Here is a 23,777-nt window from a genome sequence, read left to right as displayed (position 1 = left end):
TTTTTTAATTTACGTTAATGACACTATTTTGCTTCTATTAAAATTCAAACCCATGATCTTTTCAAAAAAAAAAAAAACCCATGATCCATTTTATAAAATTATACCATATTAAAGAAGACATAAATTTGCTACAAACTAGTTTGTAGTTAATTTATATAAACCCATTTAATAAAATGACATGTATGCCAAAACTATTAAAAAAACATGTGCTTTTAATATGTTAAGAGACACATGTATTACTTTATTAGATGAATTTGTATAAATTAGTTACAAACCAGTTTGTAGCAAATTTTTATCTACACAAACACTAAGCCATTTATCTTTGTTGAGAATAAAATGAAAAATAATTTTGGTGACACGTGTTTGGTGGGCTTGCAATCCGCTTAATTTAACTAATGTATGCCTTACTAATGAGCCTGCACCCATCTATTTGGGCTTTGCCTAAGAATTAACTGAGAGAGAGAGAGAGAGAGAGAGAGAGACTCTTGGCTGATTTACGGTAGAGGCCAGAGAGGCTACTATGTGTTTCACTATATTAGGGCAATACATATTGCACTTATGCACTAATCTTATAGTTAAAGAAAGGTAATATATGCAAGTATATACTAATACAAGTGTCTTGTTAGAAGGCAAGGCATCCCAAATTGGTCAGCTTTATTGTTCATCCCTGCCTTTCAATTCCATTTTGCCTCTAAAAGCTATATAGTAAAGCATCTTCAAAAGAATAGTCAAATCTAACTATTATGGGTGCTTTTTCATCTCCAGTAGAATAGACAATTTAACTTTTTTCATCTAGTGTGAACAGCAAAATAGGCTGATTAGCTTATTTACTATTCATACTATAAACTTTGTTTATTATTTTTTGTCTCTCACTTTCTTTCTTTACTCTTTCTTTCACAATTTCTCACACGCAAAATAATATTTAAAGAAAATAAAGAGTAAAATAGATAGTCTCTTAGAGTGTGTATAAAAAAATGGATAGTTAAAATAAAATTTTATACTTTTTTCAATAGCTATTTTGCTTACATCTCCGGCAATAATAGTTATTTTAGCTACTAATTTTTTATTACAATCTCTGATGGAAACATCTATTCAACTCTTTACTTTCTTCAAATATTGTTTTTATTTTCTTTTACTCTTACTTTGAGAGAGAGAGAGAGAGATGAGAGGAAAAAAAAAAAAAGAATAAAAAAAGCTTACAAGGTGCTATGGTGAACTTTCAAATATGAAAGTTTACATTATCAAATTTTAGCAAAACTTTTATTTTGAATGAGAAAAATAGTCAATAATAACTATATTTAACTATAAAGAGTCATTTAGATGCTCTAAGGAGTTTTCTTTGCCTAATATGCTTATAGTGCTACTACACACATAAACCTCAAAAATAAAAACAAAATGAATTCCGTGATCTAAAATTAGTGTTATTATAGCAACCTAGTTTTATATTGGAAAGATGAGTAATGCACGTAAAGTAAGTAGTTTATAAAGATACTCATGACTGCTAAGTTTTTAAATGCTTATTTATTAGGTGAAACTAACTTTTATACATTATTTTAAGAAAACTTCAAATTGACTAATTTTCTTTAGATAATAACGCAGATATAGCTAACGTTTTTCCTAAATCGTTCCAAATGGTATAACGCTACGTGGTATTGGGTGGACTTTGTAAGGAGATGTGAGAATGAGTTTGAACATAGCTAGGCCTTAGACCTCGCCTAAGCCCAAGCCCATTTGAGTGCAGGTTAGGCTCCCCTGACCGAAATGTGGACCAACAGAAGCAGCTAGAGGCACCAAGTCTGAAGGATATGCCACGCCCAATGCGAGAGCCCCACTCCTACAAGTAGGACTCACGAACCCATATGCGTCTCGCTCTCCCCCATTACCCCTCGCATTGAGTTGGTTTCCTCCACGCAAAGAGAACTCACTGTGTTCTTCCTACCCTCGAAGGTACCAAACACTTTCCTTCAATTCAACCCTCTTTCCTGATTCTAAATTTTCCTTTCGCTTTACGTAATTACAATTTATTTATTTGTTCTCTTGATTGCCTCCAATACAATCCGGGGCTTGCCCACCGTAATTTCTACTGTTAATGTACCGACAAATAAGAAAAAGAAAGTCCTTGTTCTGGGTGCTTTGCTCCTTTGGTTCTACTTCCACGCGTTGTTGATGATTGGATTCTCCATCTGTTTTCTTGCGTTGGGTTCATTTGCTTTTGATCCGAATCGGCTCCCAAAGCGAAATCGCTTTCTGGGTATCCAAGATTTTGCTCTCTTACTGCATAATTAATTATCTCTAATGTTGGCCTAATTTTTACTATTCTAAACGTTCTTGGTTTGTTCTCATTTCTTGCTACATGTTTTTATTTTGGGATTTTGGTTTAGTGCTTAATTTACTGCAGTTTTCCTGTAAACATTTCTTTCTGAGGCATATCTGCGTCAGATTTCTTGTTCTTATTGGTTTTGATTGCCTTGTATGACAGGATTTTCCATTTTATTGATGTTTCTGGTGTGTGTTTTAATTAATTATTGCTTAGAAATATGCATATTGCGATTGTAATTAAGTTATTTTCATTTCTTGATACACGTTTGCTTCTCCAGAGGACCCTTTGGGTTTATGTTTGTCTTCTTCAAGTTCATATACTTTAATGCAATGTGTTTGTTTTTAAACTATTTCGGCTTCACGTGTAAATAATTCAAGTTTTCTTTTTTTCTTTTTTATAATGTGGATCATCCAATTAATGGGCCATTGGATTGTTCCGTTTGAACATTTTTATTTACGGAGAATTTGAGTTTCTTGCCCCTGAAATCACTTCTAAAAACTGTATTCTTTATGTCATGCAATGTAAATCACTTATACTGCTTTTGGATTTTTTATTGTGCAAGGCTATTGTAATTGAGTCTGTATAATGATATTTCATTAATCGAATGCAGTTTATGAGATATGGCTTAGGCTTAAATTGGATTTTGGAACGATTGGTTGACTTTTGTATATAACTTTCATAATTGGATCAGACTTCTCATACGGAAAGTAAATGTTGCTGGAGATATAGGCTTCCTTCCATCATGTTTGCCTCAGGGAAAATGAAGGTTGCAAACCCAGACACAGTTTGGAATTGTTTCCACCTTAAACTGGAATTAGTTTTTGGAATGCTAAGGAGTTTAGAAGGGTGGAAGTTCCAGCAAACCAAGTTAAAAAAATCCAGCTTTGAATGTGTTGATATAGTATGAATTATATGTAGTTATGGTATGTAACTATCTCCTGATCTTTAGACTTTTTCAATATGGAAACGAAAATTGTTTATCTTCATAATGTAATTAAATCTGCAAACTTTTAAGTTATATGGAATTTCTTGTGCACTCATTTGTTGTAATTGAATGGATTTGTTAGAAAAGAAATAGGATAGGTGTCATTAAGTTGTAGTTTGACGCAAAGTTTTGAATTACTGGTAAATGATCTACTTTTTTTTTTTTTTTTGTTACCTTGGAACCACTGAACAAGAATTATGAAAACAGAAAAGGTGCCTTAATACAGCCATCATTCGATGAATAGGGTCTTTGGCCATATGTTTGTATGATTTGGTGAAATGATACCGCGTGCTATTAGGCATTGTGAATTTTTTTTTAATGGAGCAATCATAAAAGTTCACACTTTCAGTGTGGAAGATCTGAATTTGTGTTATATTCTCATTGTTATCAGTTGAAAGACATTCCATAATTTTTCAAAAACTGTTTTCTGCCTTCAAACTAGGATTTAACAATCTTCACACAGAACACCAGGAAAAAACCCTGAATGGCACTCAAATGAATGTACGGAAATACTGAAGCGATATTTGTTTGAAGGCTTTGACGATCTTAAATCCGCACCAAGAATGGATTAAAAAGAATCAGACATATGTGTTTATTTTTTACATAATTCTCAACAGTTAGGAAATATAATATAGGATGTATTAATTTCCAGTTACAGTTGAAGGTAGAAAGGCATTCTATTATGAATATGTTTTTTTTTGAGTCACGACCTATGTTTAGCGTTTCACCTTAACCTTATAGACACTTACAATTTTCGAAATTTATAGCACTACTTTCAGAATTTTGCTTAGAAATCCTTTTTGTTGACCTCTAGCCAACAAAAGTAAACCCTATATTTTACATAAACTGGAACTATACGGAATTATCTGGATATGATGCAGTTATTGGGAAGTGTTTTGTCATTATTAGCTAGTAGAATGATACCAAAACCGCAAAACGACATGTGCAACCGACAATGGAACTGGTGTAAGTATATAATGGATTTTCAATTATTTCATCGTAGAAACATCTACAAAGTATGATAATACATTTGCCTAAGTTGCTAATGTACGCATTATATTTAGAGATATTGTGTTTTTTTGTTTTGTTTTTGTTTATAGTGATGAGAGTCTTTGTGGTTGCTTGTCCTATTTTTTACATTCGACTTAGTAATTCATAAGCGATCCATTGACTATCTTATACAGGAAGTTATTTCTTGTGATTTATTGGAGGCAGTTTCAAGTTATCTCTCCTTATCGTTTTTCTACGTCATAATAATATATGGGCTGAGGTGCACATTTCATGGGAGGTGTAGAGGATGAAGAACCAGCCACGAAACGCATGAAATTGTCATCTGAACAATTGAGAGGTCTTTCCAACGGTTCATCTTTTATAGAGCCCATATCTGGCTCTTCAAGTGACTTGATGGCTCGGCCCCTATCATCTGAAGGGGACGAAGAAGTTGTTGGTACAAAAGGAGTTATTAAAAAGGTGGAATTTGTCCGCATAATAGCCAAAGCATTACGCTCTCTTGGTTATACAAAAAGTTGTGCTCATCTAGAGGCAGAGTCTGGGATATCCTTACACTCCTCTGTGGTAGGTCTGTTTACGCAACAAATACATGATGGCAATTGGGATGAAAGTGTTGCCACATTGTGTAAAATTGGACTACTGGATGAACATATTGTTAAATCAGCCTCTTTTCTTATTCTGGAACAGAAGTTTTTTGAGCTTTTGGATGCAGAAAGGGTCATGGATGCATTGAAGACACTGAGGACTGAGATTGCACCTCTATGCATTAATAATAGTAGAGTTCATGAACTTTCTTCCTACATGGTTGCCCCTTCACAGTGTAATCTAGTTGGGTCTCGCAGTCAAGACACTGTGAGGTCAAAGTCTCGGTCAAAGCTACTGGAGGAATTGCAGAAACTGCTTCCCCCAACAGTTATGATACCTGAAAGAAGGTTGGAACATTTAGTTGAACAGGCACTTCTTTTACAACGAGATGCTTGTATTTTTCACAACTCTTTGGATAAGGAAATGTCATTGTACGCTGATCATCAGTGTGGTCGAGATCAGATTCCTTCTCGAACTTTACAGGTTAGAGAAAATATTTTCAGTTAATGGTTGTTAACTTCCTAATAGTTTCTACACATGTTCACTTTTATTCTCAGTTTATGTAACATAATGCACTGGAAACTTCTCTGTGGTTTTGATTTAGTTATTACTGGTGACCCATATCAGTGGTATGTTAGGGGTCGTTATCATCTTCTTAAGGCATATTTCATGGGCATTAGAAAACATATGTTTCCGCATTTATCTACCATTAATCTCTTTGCGACAAGGAGTATAATTTCTCATGATTTGTAAAAATCACAAGTCATTTACACTACATACAATAAATTGCAAATAATTGGTTATTGATTGACTATTTACTTTATGGAGTTTTCCAAAGGTTGGGTTTAATTCTTGAAGCCTGCATGGAGGATATTTTATTTTATTTTATTTTGTTGTGGCCAATCAAAAGTAAATTGCTATGGCCTCTGGAATAAAGTTTTGGGATGAAAGATTTAGGGGAGGCCTATGGTCCAATTAGGGTTAGGAATTGATTTGGATTGGAATATAAGGAAAGGAGTTCAAATAAATTAATATGAATGAAGACTAGAAGAATGTGAGGGTTCTTTGTCCACCGTTCCTATGATAAGTAGTTGACTCATTCTCACAATAGTGGCTGGCCAGAGTTGTACACAAATTGACCAATCTGAAGAAGTTGAAAATTGAGTATGCTAAGGTGGGTTGGGTATATCATTCGAAGCATGGGAACCTTTCCAAGTGGAAGGCGGTGTGGGAGGCAAGATAATGACCTGGAATCTAAGCGTTGTGGCATATCTGTTTTCTCGTTTGAAACTCTTCTAGGTTACTAACATTTATGATTGTGGGATTTTTGGTTTATTTTGTCAGTTATGATTTTATGGACCACATGGTAAAGGAGTAGAGCTACTGTTTGTGTTCATTTAGATTGAGTTTCGTTAGTACAGTGGTTTTACTGATCTTCCATCCTATTGGAGGTGGTTGAGAGATTTTCTTTCTTTACACGAATTGTGAGAATATAAGCTTATGGATATATGTTGAAAGGGGCATTCTACTCATAAGTTAGAAGAGAAGTTTTGAGTCTTGACCAGGTTCAGTGGAGTTCTGCATAATGAGTTTGAGGAGCTTTTCTTAAACACAATTGGATGGCTCTTGGAAAGGCTGCTTTTCCTTGTAGTAGTTGCACAAAAAGCCTTTTTTTTTTGGAGGTGGAGAGGAAAAGTAAGTGGGCCGCCACATGAAGCACATTGGATGACAAATAAGGAGCCTGACTATCTTTGCATTGAACATACAGATTGTGAGACATAATGTTCTCTGCAACACTGCCATTTTAAGTACATGTGTGTTCTGTCTGGCCAGTTAGGATCTGGAACATGTAGTTGGAAGCTGATTTCCTTATTAAAATTGAGGATGGTGGAATGCCCAATCCTTGAGAGGTTACTGTATTTAGTTAGGAATTAGAGAGCCAAATGAAGAGATCATATTGAATATATAAGCATTCAAAGGTTAGATCTGACAAAAGCATTAATGAATATTTGAAGTCTGTAATGATTGAAGAGGGTAGTCATATATACCTTACAACATATATGAGGATTTCATATAAAGGGAGTCTCTAAACAAATTATGACTCCAAGGATGGTTAATTTGACATAAAAGTCAAGAATTTTATGACTGAGGTAGGTAGTGGAAATGCATATTGAAATATCATTAAAAAGTGCAAAACACAACTTAGGTACACAAGAAATATACAAGAGAAACACCTAGCCAGAAGGAGAAAAAGAACAAGAAAATTATGAAAACTAAGCAAATTAGGAAAGACAAACGCAGTTATCTGAAGGTAAAGAGTATTGAAGAAAAAAGACATAAGCTTCACCACTGTCTTTTCACGGTTTTCAAAATTTCTATTGTTTCTTTCTCTCCAAAGACACCATAAAAGGCATGAAGACAACATCTTTCACATAGTTGCGCTCGGAGTTCTACCAAAAATTCCCCTCCAAGAAGAAAACAAGTCTACTACAAGACAGGCCAACATGACTGAAGATGGCATTCCATAAGGAACAAGCAACCTTGCAATGGAGAAGAAGATTATCCACAAACTTCCCGTTCCTCTTGTAGATACAATACCAATCAACCACAATGACATGCCACTTATTAAGGTTATCCATGGTAAAGATTTTCCCTAGTGAGGCTAAACAAGCAAAGAAAATCATTCTCAAAGGAATCTTAATCTGCCAAATACTCTTCCAAGGGAAGGGAGTGCCATCATTACGAACAAGGACAATGCATAAAGATCCAACATTGAACAACCCTATTTTGGAGGGGGCCCACTAAAGCTTGTCTTCACCTTTTTGTCTCACTATAAGGGAGTATAACAAATTGTTGCTTGTTAGCGTTTGAGGGTTTGGGTTTTTGTTGTCTTGTGGGTTTTGGGGTTGTGGGCTTATAACTAAGATATTTATAAAGTTTTACATTACTTATAAAAAAAAAAAAAAAATTGAAAAACGAAGGAAAGACATCCACCTCCCAATCATGAGCCTCTTTAATAAAACTTACACTCCACTAAAGGAAGCCATTAGAAAGCTCCAAATGAACTGCTATGAAAGCATCTTTTACGCAAGCACTATATAAATCCGAAAATGCTTCTATAAGAGTCTAATTCCCACATCACATATCATGTCAGAATTTAGTTTTGATATTGGCAACGACATCTTGCAACTCCTCCTGATATTCTTCCATAACCTCGCTCCATACAACTCAAGAGTCTCATTAGAACACCACCCACCACACGAATTGTCAAATTTAGAAAACATGTCTCCACCAAGCTTTTCTCTCATGCACCTAGCGCCATAGCCATTTTCCTAAAAGAGCACGATTGAACATCAGCAAGTTCTGAACCCTCAATTATCCTTTAGAAAATTGGAGAATAAACCTTGGACCAACTTATCAAGTGAAATTTGAACTCTTGACCTAGCTCATCCCATAAGAAATCTTGATGAAGCTTATCTATGCGGTTTGCAAAACCAGCTGAGAGAGGAAAAAGAGACATGAAATTTGTAGGCAAATTGGTATGGGTGCTCCTGATAATGGTAAACCTACTATCCTTAGACAAGTACATTCTTTTCCAACTAGCCAACCGATGCTTTATCTTCTTAATAACACCGTTCCAAGTAGACTTGGCGTTATAAGAGGCCCCCATTGGAAGAACAAGATACTGAAAAGGAAAAAACGAGACCTTGCAGCCCAAAATGCTAGCCAACCCATCCACATTATCAACATTACCCACATGAATCAGTTTTGACTTAGCTAGATTAATCTTCAAATTAGAAATATCTTTGAAACGTAAAACTAAGGCATGCAGGTAAACGTAGATGGTCAAGATTAGCCCCACAGGAACCAAAGTGTCATTCGCAAACAAGTGTGATATGTTAACCACACTTGAGTGTCTAGACCTTATAGAAAAGCCTGAAAGAAACCTCCCATTAACAGTTGCAGAAAGCATTTTATTATGGACTCCATAACGATAACAAACAGAAAAGGTGATAAAGAATCTTCTTATCTCAAACCACGGCAGCTACTGAAGAAACTGAACAAATTGCCATTCACCAAAACGGAAAACCGCATCGAAGAAATACAATATGATATCTAGAGCACCATTTCTCCTTGAAACTGCACCTCTTCAACAATTAAAGTAAGAACTCTCAATTGACATGATCATAGGCCTTCTCAATATCTCATTTGTAAAGCACTTAGTGGCTCACAAGATCTGATCCTACTATCTAAACATTCATTTTCTATAGGCACGGAGTCAAGGATTTTCCTATCTCTAACAAATGCATTATGGGGCTTCGAAATAATAGTTTCGACAACCCTTCTCAACCTATTGGCAAGAACTTTGGCAATAATCGTGTAAACTCCATTCACAAGACTAATAGGACGAAAGTCCTTAGCGTGGATTTCTTTAGAATGAGAGCAATGAAAGTGACATTAAGAATTTTTTTCAAATTTACTAGCATGAAAATCATGGATCACCCCCGTAATATCTGCCTTGATCACATCCTAGCAAGCTTGGAAAAAGGCCATTGTAAAACCATTAGGACTTGTCCTTATCGCTGATCATACCTTTCACCGCTTCAAGGACCTCACTTTCCTCAAGTAGTCTCTCTAACCAAGACGCCTCCTCCACATCTATGGAGTCGAAAGCAAGGCCATCCAACTTGGGCCACCAGCTAAACTGTTTTGAAAACAATCTATTGGAATTGCACAATGTGTTCCTTGATAATAGCAGGTTGATCAGAAGAAACTGAGCCATTTTTTGACAATGACTCAATGGAGTTGTTTCTCCTATTCAAGTTGGCCGCCTTGTGGAAAAACTGTGCATTTATCATCCTGTTTTAATCCTAGAGTCCTTGACTTTTGCCTCCAACTTATCTCCCCCATTGAAGTAGCTTTTTCTTACACACTAATAACCATGATTTTCCTCAACTTCACTCCAGCAACTAAAGTTCTCTCTTCCTCCAACCCATCAAGAACACACAACTCCTCCAAAAGAGATTTTTTTTATGGCTCCACGTTACGAAACACCTGCTCATTCTAGATTTTTAAATCAGTTTTCAAGGCCTTAAGTTTATGAGCCAAAATGAAGCTAGAAGAGCTTTGAAAGCGATAAGAAGACCACTACTGCCTCACCCTGTCCACATAGCCTTTAGCTTTTAGCCAGATATTCTCAAACTTAAAATATCCTTTGCCCACTGAATACCACCATAATGAAGGAGAATGGGGAAATGGCTTGAGCACAATCTATACAACATTTTTTGAAATAAATTGGGGAACTTGGCTTCTCATTATGGAGAAGCAAGAAACGTATCAATTCTTTACCAAGAAGGGGAATCCTGAGTATTTGACCACGTAAAAGGCCCTCCTACTAGGGGAGAAAATCCACAAGACCTTGCTCAAAATAAAATTAGAAAACTCCATCATAGTAGGACAAAAAGGAGCTTCACCCAATTTTTCACCAGGAAAACGGGTGACGTTGAAGTCTCCCCTAATGCACTACGACAAATTCCACCAACTAAGCAAGCCAGCCAATTCCTCTCATAAATACCTTCTATCACAATTGGAGCTAGCCCCATAATCCCCCACAGAAGCCCAAGAGAAACCATCTTCGACATTTCTAAAGGAGCAAACAACAATAAACTCTCCCCCACACTCTTTGATCTTTTCCTTGACCTTCCTATCCCGCATAAGCAAGATTCAATCGGAGGCCGCTCTAGATGCTGAGTAGCACCAATCCACATGTTTACACCCCCACAAACTTTGCACAACACACCCTCATTCAAGCCTTTCACATTCAAAGATAACCACCTGCAGCCCTCCGGCTAGTGTTGCTATTGTTCACATCATAGTTAATGAAACAAGTTAACCTTCTTAATTCTCTATTACCTTTTTTTCCCAAGTTCAAGCAAGAGGCCGACACCTGCTTAGAGTGGCTCGCTTCAATGCTTGCAAACAAGGCCAAAAGCTCCTCTCAAAACCCTTGCACCAAAGCCCCATAGAATCTTAAATCTCCCCTACAGTATTGTCACCACAGTAGAGTTTGTTTAACCACCAAGTTCGGGATGGATCGGTGTGGTTCCTCTACTAGGACACTAGAATATGGAACCATTAGTGAAGAAAGGCATGAGAGAAAAGCATATGGAAACTCCTTCACACAACCTCTTCTCCAGATGCAGCATGAAAAAAATGAAATGGACATGTCTACAAATGTACCTCTGTCAAAGTAATAATTAAGTGATTAAATTTACCTCTTTCTATCAGCTCAATCTTTTAAGAAAAATGGTAATTTAACATGGTATCAGATCCAGAGGTTTTGAGTTCGAACCCTGACTCCGTTGTTTACCCCCATTTAAATAATATTTCACATGTTGGGCCTCACTTATTAAAAAGGAGTTTAAGCTGACACGTAAAGAGAAGTGTCAAAGTAATGATTAAGTGATTAAATTTATTTATTCCTATCAGCTTAAGCTTTTAGGAAAAGTGATGATTTAACAACCTCGAGCTGCATTCTTCTGACCTAGAGATACAGAGGTAGTGGTCCTTGCATAACCTTGAGGTACAGAGAAATGATGCGCTCACTCTACCTTCACTACTGGCACCGAAGGGCACCCCTGCAACTGCCTCGTCCTACCCAACACCTCCAAAATGCTTCTCCCCGTGCCGAGAGAGAAATCAAGGAAAGCCACTACCTTTCTCAACACAGCGGAAAAGCTTCTCCATCCCCATCCTTCTTGCCCCTCTGAGATTACGATAAGACCTCTATGACCATCCACTGCATACTTTGCCACTCCAGATAATGACCGCACCAATTAAAAGCGCTCTTAACTATGAAGGCCTTGTTCCCATCCCTTGACGATTTGATAAATTCGGTCACCTTCGTCTTTCGAACCAGCATCTCCACCATGGTTGCTAGCCAAGCAACACTCATCTTACTCAATAACATAGCTCGGGAAAACCCTCGTGTCCTTTAGACCAAGTGAAAAACTAACCCCCCCCTTCAGCCATTGAGAGCTTCGCTCAAAAACTTTAGCCTCTGCATAGAACCAACTCAAGAAGCCCATTGTCAACAGCCAAAGCCAAAATTAACAACCACGCCAGCCCCAAGGAACAGACATTGAAGGAGAAAAGGTCAACATGTGCCGAATTGGGTCATTCATTGACCAGATTGCGAATTTTTGGTAGATTAATATATATGAGGTGGTGGTGAAGGGGATACTCTTCTGGAGAATAGTGTTGGTGATGTTTTATTGTATGTTTGTGGAGCCTAGTATTAATTGAGTCATTGACCAAGTCTATTGTTTCCTATTTAAAGTGATGATGGATCCAAAGATAGACATTTATTTAAGTACAATATGCTTGTTGTTAGTTTGATATGTAGGAGTGAGGAGTAATGCTAGAACTTCCTCTTCTGTCCCTCATATGTCCCTTTGAGAATGATGTGGCTTTTAAAATCACAATTGCGCTTGTGATTGATCACTATTGAATTTTGATCAAATTGTGACTTTAAAAGCTACCTCATTGTGGAAGGACGCAAGGACACAAGATGAACTTCTAGAATTCCTCATGAGTGAGAACCCTAGGTTTTGATACTTTAACAATGGCTTTTTATCATTTTGTTTTTCTTGGTTTTACTTTGTTTCCTTGGAGAGGAAAGAGGAAGGGGGCAGCTCTAGGCTGCTAAGGATCAGCTCGTTGACTTTGATGTGGGCATCAATAATTAGTATGTTTGAAACTAGTCATAGTTTGTTGAGCATGGTTTGGCTTAAGGTGGTTACCAGTTTACCCACTGTTGCGTTGAACCAAATTTATTTACTCGATACCTTAAGTGGACAAAATATCACTTATAAGAGTAGCAATTTCCTTGCTTTTGGGCAAACTATCTTTAGTGTTGGTTTAACTTGGGAGACTTTCTAACATATTAAGCTGTGATGGTAGCTTTAGTGAGTGCTTACCACCTCTGTTAACCAGAATAAAATAATTACGCTTTAAATATAAAAAAGGACTAGCATGCATGTGTTGTTTTTGCTTTCAAGTTGGAGGTTTATGTTGAGAATGGCATCCGCCTTTCTGTAAGGTGAGGCAATTAAAACATTTCTCAAGGCTTACAACATTAGGCAAAAGCTCTAGTCAAGCCAAGGCATATTGAATGTGTGATTTTTGAGCCTTTGTATGATTAATCTTGAGCCATTTGTTGATCTTTTTTCTTTTGCTAGCTAGGTGTTTCTTTTGTATGTATTTGAATTGTGCCTTTTTACACTTTTTGATAAAGAGTAATGCTATATACCACATTTTTATCCTATTATGCTGGCGTGGTAGTCCCAATTAACCCTTGGATTTCTTTTTAACAATGACAAATCCAAAACTTAGTTAAGACTGTTATGTCTGGATTGTGGGATAGTTGTGAGATAAAAATGTAGTTTCTAGTATTACTCTTTAATAAATTGCGTTTATGGTATCAAAAACAATTTTAGAGCCATTTGCCTCACCTAACTACTGCTCAGCTCTCTTCAGTCTCTGTAATTTGGATGAAATTTGTAGGATAGAAAAAAAAAATAGGAGGGGTTTTTGTTAAATTGTTGAAGGCATGAGTTTCTAGATTCTGACTTTTGCTTTCATCTCATCCTCTTCTTTTCAACTCCCTATATTCCTGTGTTTTAATTCATGAGCAGCCAATGTTCTTTATTCCTAAATCTACAACTCTACTTCCATAAACCTAGAATGTCTATTGACTGTTCAGCCAGTACCATAACACCTCAAACCCGAAAGTAGGTATCAACCATGTGGTTTCTGGAATCCCTATGACTTTTACACTCAGACTCTGTCATAAACTCTATTGAGCATCACCCTCCACTATCACATTCTGAGACACCCCGTGAGCTTAAGATACCTAAACTTGTCATAAGCCCTGATTAACATTAAAAAATTGATTCAATTGTTCTACAACTTTACTAAGTAAATAATAGGGCGATCAGTGTAGGCCTCTTTTATATCCAGAGAAATAAGAAAGAATAGCATTTGCAATACTTGTCTTTAAAAATTAAATTGTCCTTACTACCTTGTCGTTAAAAGGTCCGTAAAAGGCAGCTAAAAAGCATATAAATAAGAGTTCAAAGATCCTGTGCTATACTTAAGGATATTTTGAATTGGTGTTCAGCTTACATTAATTTGACCATAATCTGTTTCACTCTGAGTACATACATTTACCTCATAGTTGCGAATTGGGGTAGGGTTAAATAGATTATTTGTATAATTCCTTAAGAGGTATTATTCATTATTTGAGGTGGTAAGTGCACTTGGTTATTATGAGAAAAGACTATGAATGTTTCTTGTAGTAGTAATGTCTCTTGAGGAAGGGAAGGGAATAAAATCCTTGGTTCAGGTTAAGCCTACATCTCTGGTGACCCTTGTTTTTGGGTAATTTCTAAATTGATTCATTTAGAATGCTTCACTGGTTACTTTTCCAACTTCTCTGTTTTATTCTATTCTGGAGAATCTTTTTAATGCAAGTGGACTACACATTTTCTTCATTTAGGGTTTTCTGTTGTATATTTGATTTCTACATGTCATTGGGATCTTTGTTTTAAGTCTTTCTCTTTATTCCTATTTGAATAGATATTACAAGAGCACAGTGATGAAGTCTGGTTCTTGCAATTTTCACACAATGGGAAATACTTGGCTTCATCATCAAATGATCATTCAGCAATCATATGGGAGGTAAGATTGATATTTGATCGGCCTCTAAGTATGGTTGTCATGACTTGGGACTATTAGTTCTCATATGTGAATTATTCCTTCTTTGCTGTCATCTTTCTCCTCCATTTATTCAATGGGTTTAACAAGCTATATGATTTTTATAGCTTTCTTTTTCTATTTATGAAAAATATTTCTCTCTATTTTTTCCCTTCTATGATAGTTTTATATCTGCCCTGGAGCTACATGACTGTTCTATTATTTTTCCTTGCTCTTTTGTTATCTTCTGCACAAAATATCACATTCTCAGTTCGGTGTAGCAATATTCTGATATGCACGTAGTCATGGTTTTCAACCCTTTTAGAAGCTGCAAGCATTTGATGAATATTTTATTCTTAAAAAGGAGACAATTGCATTGCAGAGAAAGTGCTGAAATACTGAACCAATTGTCACGCCCAAGTAAATATGTTCATTGCGTAAGTTGAAAGTGGCTCTTCTTTCTCAAGTTGTGTGGAATCCAGTACCTCGTTTTCGATGGGGCAGCCTTTGAGAGTGAAGATAAATATCCTCTTGTCCCAACTTTTCTCAATATATTAGGTCAGTTTTATCATGGGATGTTTTATGCTATCTTGTAGCATACTAACCTGCATTTCAGAGAGAAAGGAGAGGGATTGGTTGGGACGAATGCCTCTTTTCTTTCTCACTGGAGATGCTTTGAATAATGAGCTGCTTTTCTTTGTGTCTGCAACGTAAAATGTAACCACATTCGCTTATAACTGGTTTTAGATACAATCTACTACAAACCTAGCAAATTTTGATCAGGAATTGCTCTGCCAGAAACATGATAGACTCTTTTCCCCATTGTAATGAATTTAGCAATTCAATTGCTTATTCTCCCAGTCAAGAGGCAATATATAGATTATCTAGTTTAAGACAATCTAATCATATTTTAACTTTTACTGTAGCTGTACACATGCGTAGGTGTCTAGTCCCTACGTTTTAGAATTAGAGGCATAGCAAATTCCCATATCCATTTGTACTACAGCGATATGTTTTTTAGGTAATGTTTTTTTTTTTTTTTTGGGTTTGACAAGTAAAAGGAGTTGCCAATATTAGACAATATGGGTCCAACTTATGGTTCGATGTCTAATGCAATCAGCAAAATAGACAAAACCAAATGCAAAGAGAACATCCTTTGCCATTCTATGTTGGAGATCCTAGTAGCAAGTAAGACTAATTCTAGTTTTATTAAATTTAAAATATCACAATATGTTTTCCAAATCCTAAGCATAAATACTCAGTTGGGCGACCATTTTTGTCATAATGAACTGCATATCGTTTCAGTTCCCCAATCTCCGAAAAAAGTTCCGTTGTATTTTCATTAGTCACTTTATAATCCAAATTGGAAACATATAACCTCGTGCCACTTTCTATCCCTGATATCCCTGCAGCTCTAAGGCTCTCTCCAAACAAATCATTCTTCCATAGGAAACTCTGGGTTCTGCAGATAGACTTGGCAATGGTATAAGATACCTGTACTGCAAGAGGACCTCTAGGAACTGCCCTGGGCAATCTTCCACCGCTAGATGCCCTGCCTGGTCCACGGCCGCAGCGGGCCCTACCTTGTCCTCTACCTCTCTCATGGGAACCTCTATTCTTTATAAGATTATCAAGTGACATATCCAAAGCTGTAGCCATAATATCTGCAGCAAAGTAACTTATAAAAAAAAAAAATCTGCAGCAAAGTAATATTCTTCTAGAGAGAAATGTGAACCTGCAATTAACTCGAGATTATCGCAAAGAGCAGTGGAGCAATTAGGGTTTCTGAGCGAGAGAGAGTTAGAGTGATGGGGCAAAACCTTGTGAGATTTGGAGGGTTACGAAGTGGGTGAAGAAGAAAGATCCATGAATATATTTTGTGGTCCTAATTAGCTATGCTACAAATGAATGGTCCCAAAACAATAAGACTATTGGTTGTACTGAAGGAATGATTGTTTGACATTTAACTTTTCACTTTCTACCACTTCAGACATGCGTGATGAAAGGAGGCATATTTTAGAAAGCAAGAAAGAACCAAGATGATGCCCTTTTTATGCAATGTTGTTTCCACATTGTTGGTTGAGGAAATCAATTCAAGAAGCTCTCTCATTTATTGTTATTCTCACTTCCACAACTGCTACTAGTTGTGATGATGAAGTCATTACAAATTGAGCATGCAATTAAAAAACTAGTCCCTCCGGTGCTTCATCGGATTGCACCAAACATTGGGTGCTAGCTAGGAACATCTTTTTCTTCTGCCCAGCTTTTAGTTATTAACTTTGAGCCTTAAAAGTACTTTTAGGGTTTTTATTACTTAAATATTGGTAATAGTGAGGTATGTCTTCTAGTGTATGATTACACTTGTATATGGGGTCAGATAGAGATATTTTGGGGCCTGAGCTTTAAATCTAATCTTACAATAAGAGCCATTTACTAATGCATTAATTTTTGGCCAAATTTCTTGTTATTTAGATCTCTGGTTGGGACTTCTTCTAATTGGGCTTCCTATTACTTGGACTTCTTGTATATGACTTCTTGTAGTTAGAGATCAATTGTTAAGCATGTTGAGGCTTTATGCTTGTGTCGGAGACATCCACTCTTATGGTCTCGTATCAAAACTCTAATTTCACATATTCCATTTTATTTTTGTGCTGTAACTGTAGGTTGATGTGAATGGTGGAGTGTCTTTAAAGCATAGACTATGTGGTCATCTGAAACCTGTCTCGACTGTTTCATGGTGTCCTGATGACCATGAGCTACTTACCTGTGGACTGGAGGAGAATGTCAGGCGCTGGGATGTTTCTTCTGGTGAGTGCCTCCAGATTTATGAGAAGGTTGGTCTTGGCCTGGTGTCCTGTGGATGGTTTCCAGATGGCAAACGGATTTTCTCTGGTGTCAATGACAAGAGTATTAGCATGTGGCAACTAGATGGGACAGAGCTGGAGTGTTGGAAGCAAAAAACTCTAAGGATATCTGATTTGGAAATAACGAATGATGGAAAACAGATTATAAGTATATGTAGAGAAACTGCTATACTATTACTTGACAGGGAAGCAAAAGTTGAAAGATTGATTGAAGAGGATCAAACAATAACCACTTTTTCTTTATCGAGGGATAATAAGTTTTTGCTGGTTAATCTTGTAAACCAAGAAATCCACCTCTGGAACATCGAAGGTGACCTCAAGCTTGTTGCCAAGTACAAAGGTCACAAACGCACCCGGTTTGTGATTAGATCTTGCTTTGGTGGACTTGCAGAAGCTTTTGTTGCCAGTGGTAGTGAGGACTCACAGGTATGGCTTTTAATTTTATCCTCTCAGGTTTCTTGGTGGAAGCTTGTTCTTGGTTTATAAGGAATAATTTGGTTCTATTGAAAGTTCATTGGGTCTATTTTGATTGAGGATAGAATATTTTGCATGTATCATGTATGTGCTTGCAAATCTTATATACACTTTGTGATATCATGTTTGAAAATTTTATATACAATTTGTAATGTCACGCATAGATTTGTTTTTGTTGGTGATAGGGGCTGTCTTGAACTCTATATGCAATAGGTTTCATCAGGACCTGAATTACATGGACCTTTGGGGGGAAGTCTTAGATACACATTGTAAGAGCAAGGGTTTCTCTTTCAAAAAGCAATTTGTACTGAACTTTCCGATACCACCCCTTGTTTTAGTTCTAACTACTTTCTACATTGCTAGATAGTTCATCTTTTATCGCATGAGATGTATAAATTAGGGCAAATTTAGAAAGTGAATTTTAGATATAGGGTTGAATATGTTTACTATAAACTTTTCTAAAATATTGAGTGAGAGTTCCCACGGGTCCGAGGTTTACTTTGCAGGGATGGGTTCGAAGGGCCCTACCTTGTAGAGATTCCCTATTATAAAAATTATATATATTTCCTGGTAATTTTAGGCACTTTGGTATATGTCATAAGCTCGGCAGTTCTATAACCATAATGGTTGGTGAAAAGAACCCAGGATCCACTTGCAAGAAGTCAAAAAATAACTTCTGTTTGTGGAGAATTTACATAGTACAAAATTGGAACTGAAGTGTGAATACACCCTCCAAACATTTGTTAAATTATCTTTTGTCTTAAAAGTGTAAATTAATAGGAAATATTGATTTAACCATTTAATTAATATTCTTATCTCTTCATGTGTGGACTCAAACTCCACACACATGTAATATTTAATTAGAACAGAGGTAAATTGTGGAATGAGGATTCAAACTTAGGACCTTTACTCTGATACTATTTTAAATTACTAGTTGTCCAAAAAGCTTAAGCTAATAGAATTGCTATTACAGGTTTATGTCTGGCACAGAGGCTCAGGTGAGCTGATAGAGGCATTGGCAGGACATTCTGGTGCTGTTAATAGTGTGAGCTGGAATCCGGTGAATCCCCACATGTTGGCATCAGCTAGTGATGACCGTACGATCCGGATATGGGGCCTAAATGAACTAAGTATGAAGCGCAAGGATCCACATATCAATGGCATCCACTATTGCAATGGGGGAACATGAGAAAGAGACCCAAAGAAAGTCAATTGGTTGTAATTTCTTCCCTCTCAAATCATTGCTTTTGTGTAAATACTTTTATCACTGTTGCAAGCAGACATTTATATCAAACAAGCATGTGGATTGTGCAACAAGTTCCTTATAATAAATCTACCATTGCATTTTTAGCATTTCATTAAATTGATTACTTGTTTATGGATAGAGGGTTTTGGAGCTACTTGCTAATAAGCAATAGGGTAAGGTTCAATTTATTTAAGAATAATAAGACTGTAGATTAGACAAAGCTATGCTGCTTTTACTTGCATTAAAATGGAATGTGTCAAGTTTTAATGGCATAACCATGTCACAGTTTAAATTGTTTTGGCTTCCCCCGTTAACCACTTAAAATTTAAAACCTAAAATGAGAAGACGAGTGAGAAGATTCTAGGTTCAAGTGGATAGGGAGGGTCCATCTTTCGTTAGGTTATTTAAATTCGTAGGATCTTAGGGTAGAATAGGAAAAGCAAAAGCAAGCTTACACGAAGAATATCGATATTTTTTATTTTTTATTTCTTTTATATAGATGAGAATATTAAATTTTTTCTCCAAGGAATAGTTCAATCAGTTGTGTACCACGCCTCATGAAGAGGAGGTCATGAAACCAAATATATATATATATATATATATATATATATATATATATATATATATATATTTGGCTTCCCCCGTTAACCACTTAAAAATTAAAACCTAAAATGAAAAGACAAGTGAGAAGATTCTAGGTTCAAGTGGAGAGGGAGGTCCATCTTTCATTAGGTTATTTAAATTCGTAGGATCTTAGGGTAGAATAGGAAAAGCAAAAGCAAGCTTACACAAAGAATATCGATATTTTTTATTTTTTATTTCTTTTATATAGATGAGAATATTAAATTTTTTCTCCAAGGAATAGTTCAATCAGTTGTGTACCATGTCTCATGAAGAGGAGGTCATGAAGCCAAATATATATATATATATATATATATATTTGGCTTCCCCCGTTAACCACTTAAAAATTAAAACCTAAAATGAAAAGACAAGTGAGAAGATTCTAGGTTCAAGTGGAGAGGGAGGTCCATCTTTCATTAGGTTATTTAAATTCGTAGGATCTTAGGGTAGAACAGGAAAAGCAAAAGCAAGCTTACACAAATAATATCGATATTTTTTATTTTTTATTTCTTTTATATAGATGAGAATATTAAATTTTGTTTCCAAGAGATAGCTCAATCAGTTGTATACCACGCCTCATGAAGAGAAAGTCATGAAGCCAATATATATATATATATATATATATATATATATATATATATATATAGCTTTCCCGTTAACTACTTAAAAATTAAAACCTAAAATGAAAAGACAAGTGAGAAGATTCTAGGTCCAAGTGGAGAGGGAGGTCCATCTTGCATTAGGTTATTTAAATTCGTAAGGTATTAGGGTAGAATAGAAAAAGCAAAAGAAAGCTTATACAAAGAATATTGATATTTTTTTATTTTTTATTTCTTTTATACAGATGAGAATAGTAAATTTTGTTCCCAAGAGATAGCTTAATCGGTTATATACCACGCCTCAAGAAGAGGAAGTCACTAGTTCGAATCTCCCGTCCCTCTTCTATTGTGTGGACATATCAAAAAAAAAAAAAAAAAAAAAAAAAAAAGAATATTAAATTTTAGTTTGAGTGTTAAGTGGAGTAATGCGGCATGTAATTAAAAGCATGACAAATTATGCAAAGCAAATGCAGCATGCGACTTGCAGGGTTTTGAGATACTTCCCAGAACCTTAACGTGCAAATCATGTTAACTTTTCATTTTTAATATTTTTTTGAACTTCGGTCACTTTTGTAATATCATTTTCAATAGTTAAAAAACTCTCAATATAGTGTTACCAAAATTTTAATTTTTTCCAATGTCACGATTCTGTTAGGATATTTTGTTAAATGCTAACATAAGGGTGTATAATTTCCAAAATATCCTCATTTAAAAAAAAAAAAAAAAAAGAAAAAGAAAAAGAATGGCTTGTCATGGGTCACTTTCTTTAAAAAAAATAAAAATAAAAATTTATATAAAAAAAAAAGATAAATTTAAAATTTTATAAAATTTTCAGCAGTTTAGCCCTTTTTTTTTTTTTTTTTTTTTTTTTTTTTTTTTTTTGGGTCTGATTTAACTCTAAACCAAACCCTAATGGAGGGAATACATACCACCCCAATACAACATATACATGTTTAGAATACAATACAATACAAGCTTTTAGAATATCACACACACACACACACACACACACACGCATATATATATATATATATATATATATATATATATATATATGCGTGTGTGTGTTGTTGTTGATTGTAAAATGCATATTTGGGTTTCATATATGGATCGTAGGTTGAGGACTACATCACTGGTTATGGGCTTCAAAAAAATTAGAGGGCAATTTTGACACGAAAAATGATCATCCTAATATGAGCCAAACTTACCACACAAAATATGAATGAAAGCCCGAATAAAGATACTTGCAAATCAAATAAAAATATATCTTATAAATCAAACCAAAGGTGCACTTGGCATGCAGTCAACGAATACTGACATGCTGATAAAAGTTGACTTGGCTTGGACTCATAGTATGATTCTTTATATTTCTCTTAATGTTGTTATTATAATGATATTCTTCTTCTAAACTTACTTTTTTCCTTTTGTTGGAGGGCAGAAAAAAAAGAGAGAAGTAAATCTGAGGAGAAAGCAAAAGCAAGCTTAGACTTATCATTCTACACAAAGAATCGAATCCTAGATTAATGAACAATATTTTATTTCAGATCAATATTTGACATGGTCCATGAAAAATATATATGTTTCTTTCCCTTTACTTTAATTTTCTTTGTTTGATATGTGTTAATCGTTATAGACAGAAAGTCATATTTTCTTCCCTCACAATAAACAAAGTTGGCTAATTTTCATTGGTGTTTACCCTTTCGTATGATCATTACTCATGTGGTATTGATTTCGGAAGAGATGGGGTTTTATTTATATTATTTCTAGTGCTTAATTTCTAATCCTGTTATTAGTTATATATTCAATTAGTAAAAAGCTTTAATTCATTAATTAATTGTTTTTCTAATTTGAATTCAAGCCGTTCCTTGCATTGAACGGCTTAGAAAAAGCCACTTATTAAAAACAAGACATTTTACTGATAAAAATCAGAATCAACCTCTGTTAAGATTTAACGGTTAATTGACAGTGTCATATTAATAAAGTGGGATAAAAGTGTAGTGGATGACATTGCTCTTTAATTACTGAGGCCTTGTTTGTTAAACAACATCAACTTTATAAGGCACTGTTTATAATAAAAAAGAAAATAATGATTGGTATAGAAAAGTAAAAACATAGTATTGAAAAGTGAAAAAATTTTGTTTTGTAGTGATTTTTTTATTTGAATAGTAGTAAAAAGCAAATGATGTAATATAAAAAATTAATGATGTGATATAAAAGTGAGAATGTTTTGATGTTAATTTTTTTGAAAAAAAATGAAGTGAATAATGAGTGAGAGTGTAGTGTTGTTTAACAAACGCTACCTCAGTAAGGCTAGAAGCCACTGATTATTATTCCAAAATGCTGATCTGGCAGAGTTTCAACCAACTGTTGAATCAACTCTTGTTAAAAAATTCAAAGGATTAGTTAGGACCGTCATAAGAGCATTTGTGAGATAGCTATGAGATAAAAAATGTGGTGTATAACATTACTCCTATTATATAATTTAACATTTATCATGTAATTGATTGTTCTTTAATTGTATAATTTATCCAAGTTAATTCCAAGAGGAAAATATGTTGCAGATGTTCATTGCAGGTTTTGTGGAGCTTCTATTGCTATGTGGAACTGAAATTATGAACTTATAGTTTTCCCTTTCTCTCTATATAGTCCATACCATATTTTCTAATTAACTTAAATTTTTGGGTTAACCAGTACTTTAACATGGTATTATAAAAAAAAAAAAAAAAATCACGAGTTCGATCTCTATCTTTTGTAATTTACTTTCTTTGGGCATTGTTTATTGAAGAAAATTTTTAACTCACATGTAAAAAAGAGTGTTATATATAATATTAATTAAATAATTAAATTTATCATCTCCTATTAACTTAATTTTTTGTTATAATTGCGATTTAACAAAAAATGGTTCTGTACTTAATTAATTTGCACGTACGGTGCCCTTTTTCTTTCCTCTTCGGGGTTGCAATTTTCTCATACTCAGCTTTTGAGTCCTCAGTCGAGCAGAAAAAACAATATGCTTTGGTTGTAAATTAATAACCAATCATGCATTTCAAAAGAAAAAAAAAGGGGTAATGCTTTCATTACATAAATAAAATTATTCTGCAGACTTTAGTTTTTTCATTTTTGGATGGACAAGTAGTACAAAGAGGGAGACCGTCATAATGTCCGTCATTTTTTGATGGACATTAAATTTGCATTGAGTACATTCTAGGGCCACATCATCAAAATCACCGTTACAACCATCACATTTGGGCGAGTCTTTAGTCTTATGGACAAAAGTGAGAGATTGCTCATGATATTCACTTTTGTAAGTGCTTCC

The 23,777-nt window shown here is 35.1% G+C and overlaps 1 protein-coding gene across 3 annotated transcripts; it reads left to right on the top strand.

The window, feature by feature from the left end:
• The first annotated feature begins 1,840 nt into the window (after positions 1–1,840).
• LOC132181185 (WD repeat-containing protein 26 homolog) lies at positions 1,841–19,348 on the top strand. 3 transcript variants are annotated; one of them, XM_059594291.2, is made up of 6 exons: positions 1,847–1,947; positions 3,012–3,243; positions 4,490–5,384; positions 14,541–14,642; positions 17,321–17,947; positions 18,969–19,348. In XM_059594291.2, exons 3-6 carry the CDS (start codon positions 4,587–4,589, stop codon positions 19,182–19,184), a joined length of 1,743 nt encoding a protein of 580 aa, XP_059450274.1. In that variant the 5' UTR covers positions 1,847–1,947; positions 3,012–3,243; positions 4,490–4,586; the 3' UTR covers positions 19,185–19,348. The 3 variants fall into 3 exon arrangements, with proteins under 3 accessions (XP_059450273.1, XP_059450274.1, XP_059450275.1); XM_059594290.1 differs by lacking the exon at positions 3,012–3,243 and having other exon boundaries at positions 1,841–1,947; XM_059594292.2 differs by lacking the exons at positions 1,847–1,947; positions 3,012–3,243 and adding an exon at positions 1,987–2,251.
• Positions 19,349–23,777: the final 4,429 nt, after the last annotated feature.

Source organism: Corylus avellana, chromosome 5 (genome assembly GCF_965113065.1).
Source record: "Corylus avellana chromosome 5, dhCorAvel1.hap1.2, whole genome shotgun sequence".
NCBI lineage: Eukaryota > Viridiplantae > Streptophyta > Magnoliopsida > Fagales > Betulaceae > Corylus > Corylus avellana.
Note: the sequence above shows the minus strand (reverse complement) of the source record. Positions and strands in the feature narration are given on the sequence as shown.

Coding starts and splice junctions, on each gene's coding strand:
- LOC132181185 (XM_059594290.1), top strand. CDS start 4,587: ATGGGAGGTGTAGAGGATGAAGAACCAGCCACGAAACGCATGAAATTG. Junction 5,385..14,540: donor TTCCTTCTCGAACTTTACAG/GTTAGAGAAAAT, acceptor CTATTTGAATAG/ATATTACAAGAGCACAGTGA. Junction 14,643..17,320: donor ATTCAGCAATCATATGGGAG/GTAAGATTGATA, acceptor CTGTAACTGTAG/GTTGATGTGAATGGTGGAGT.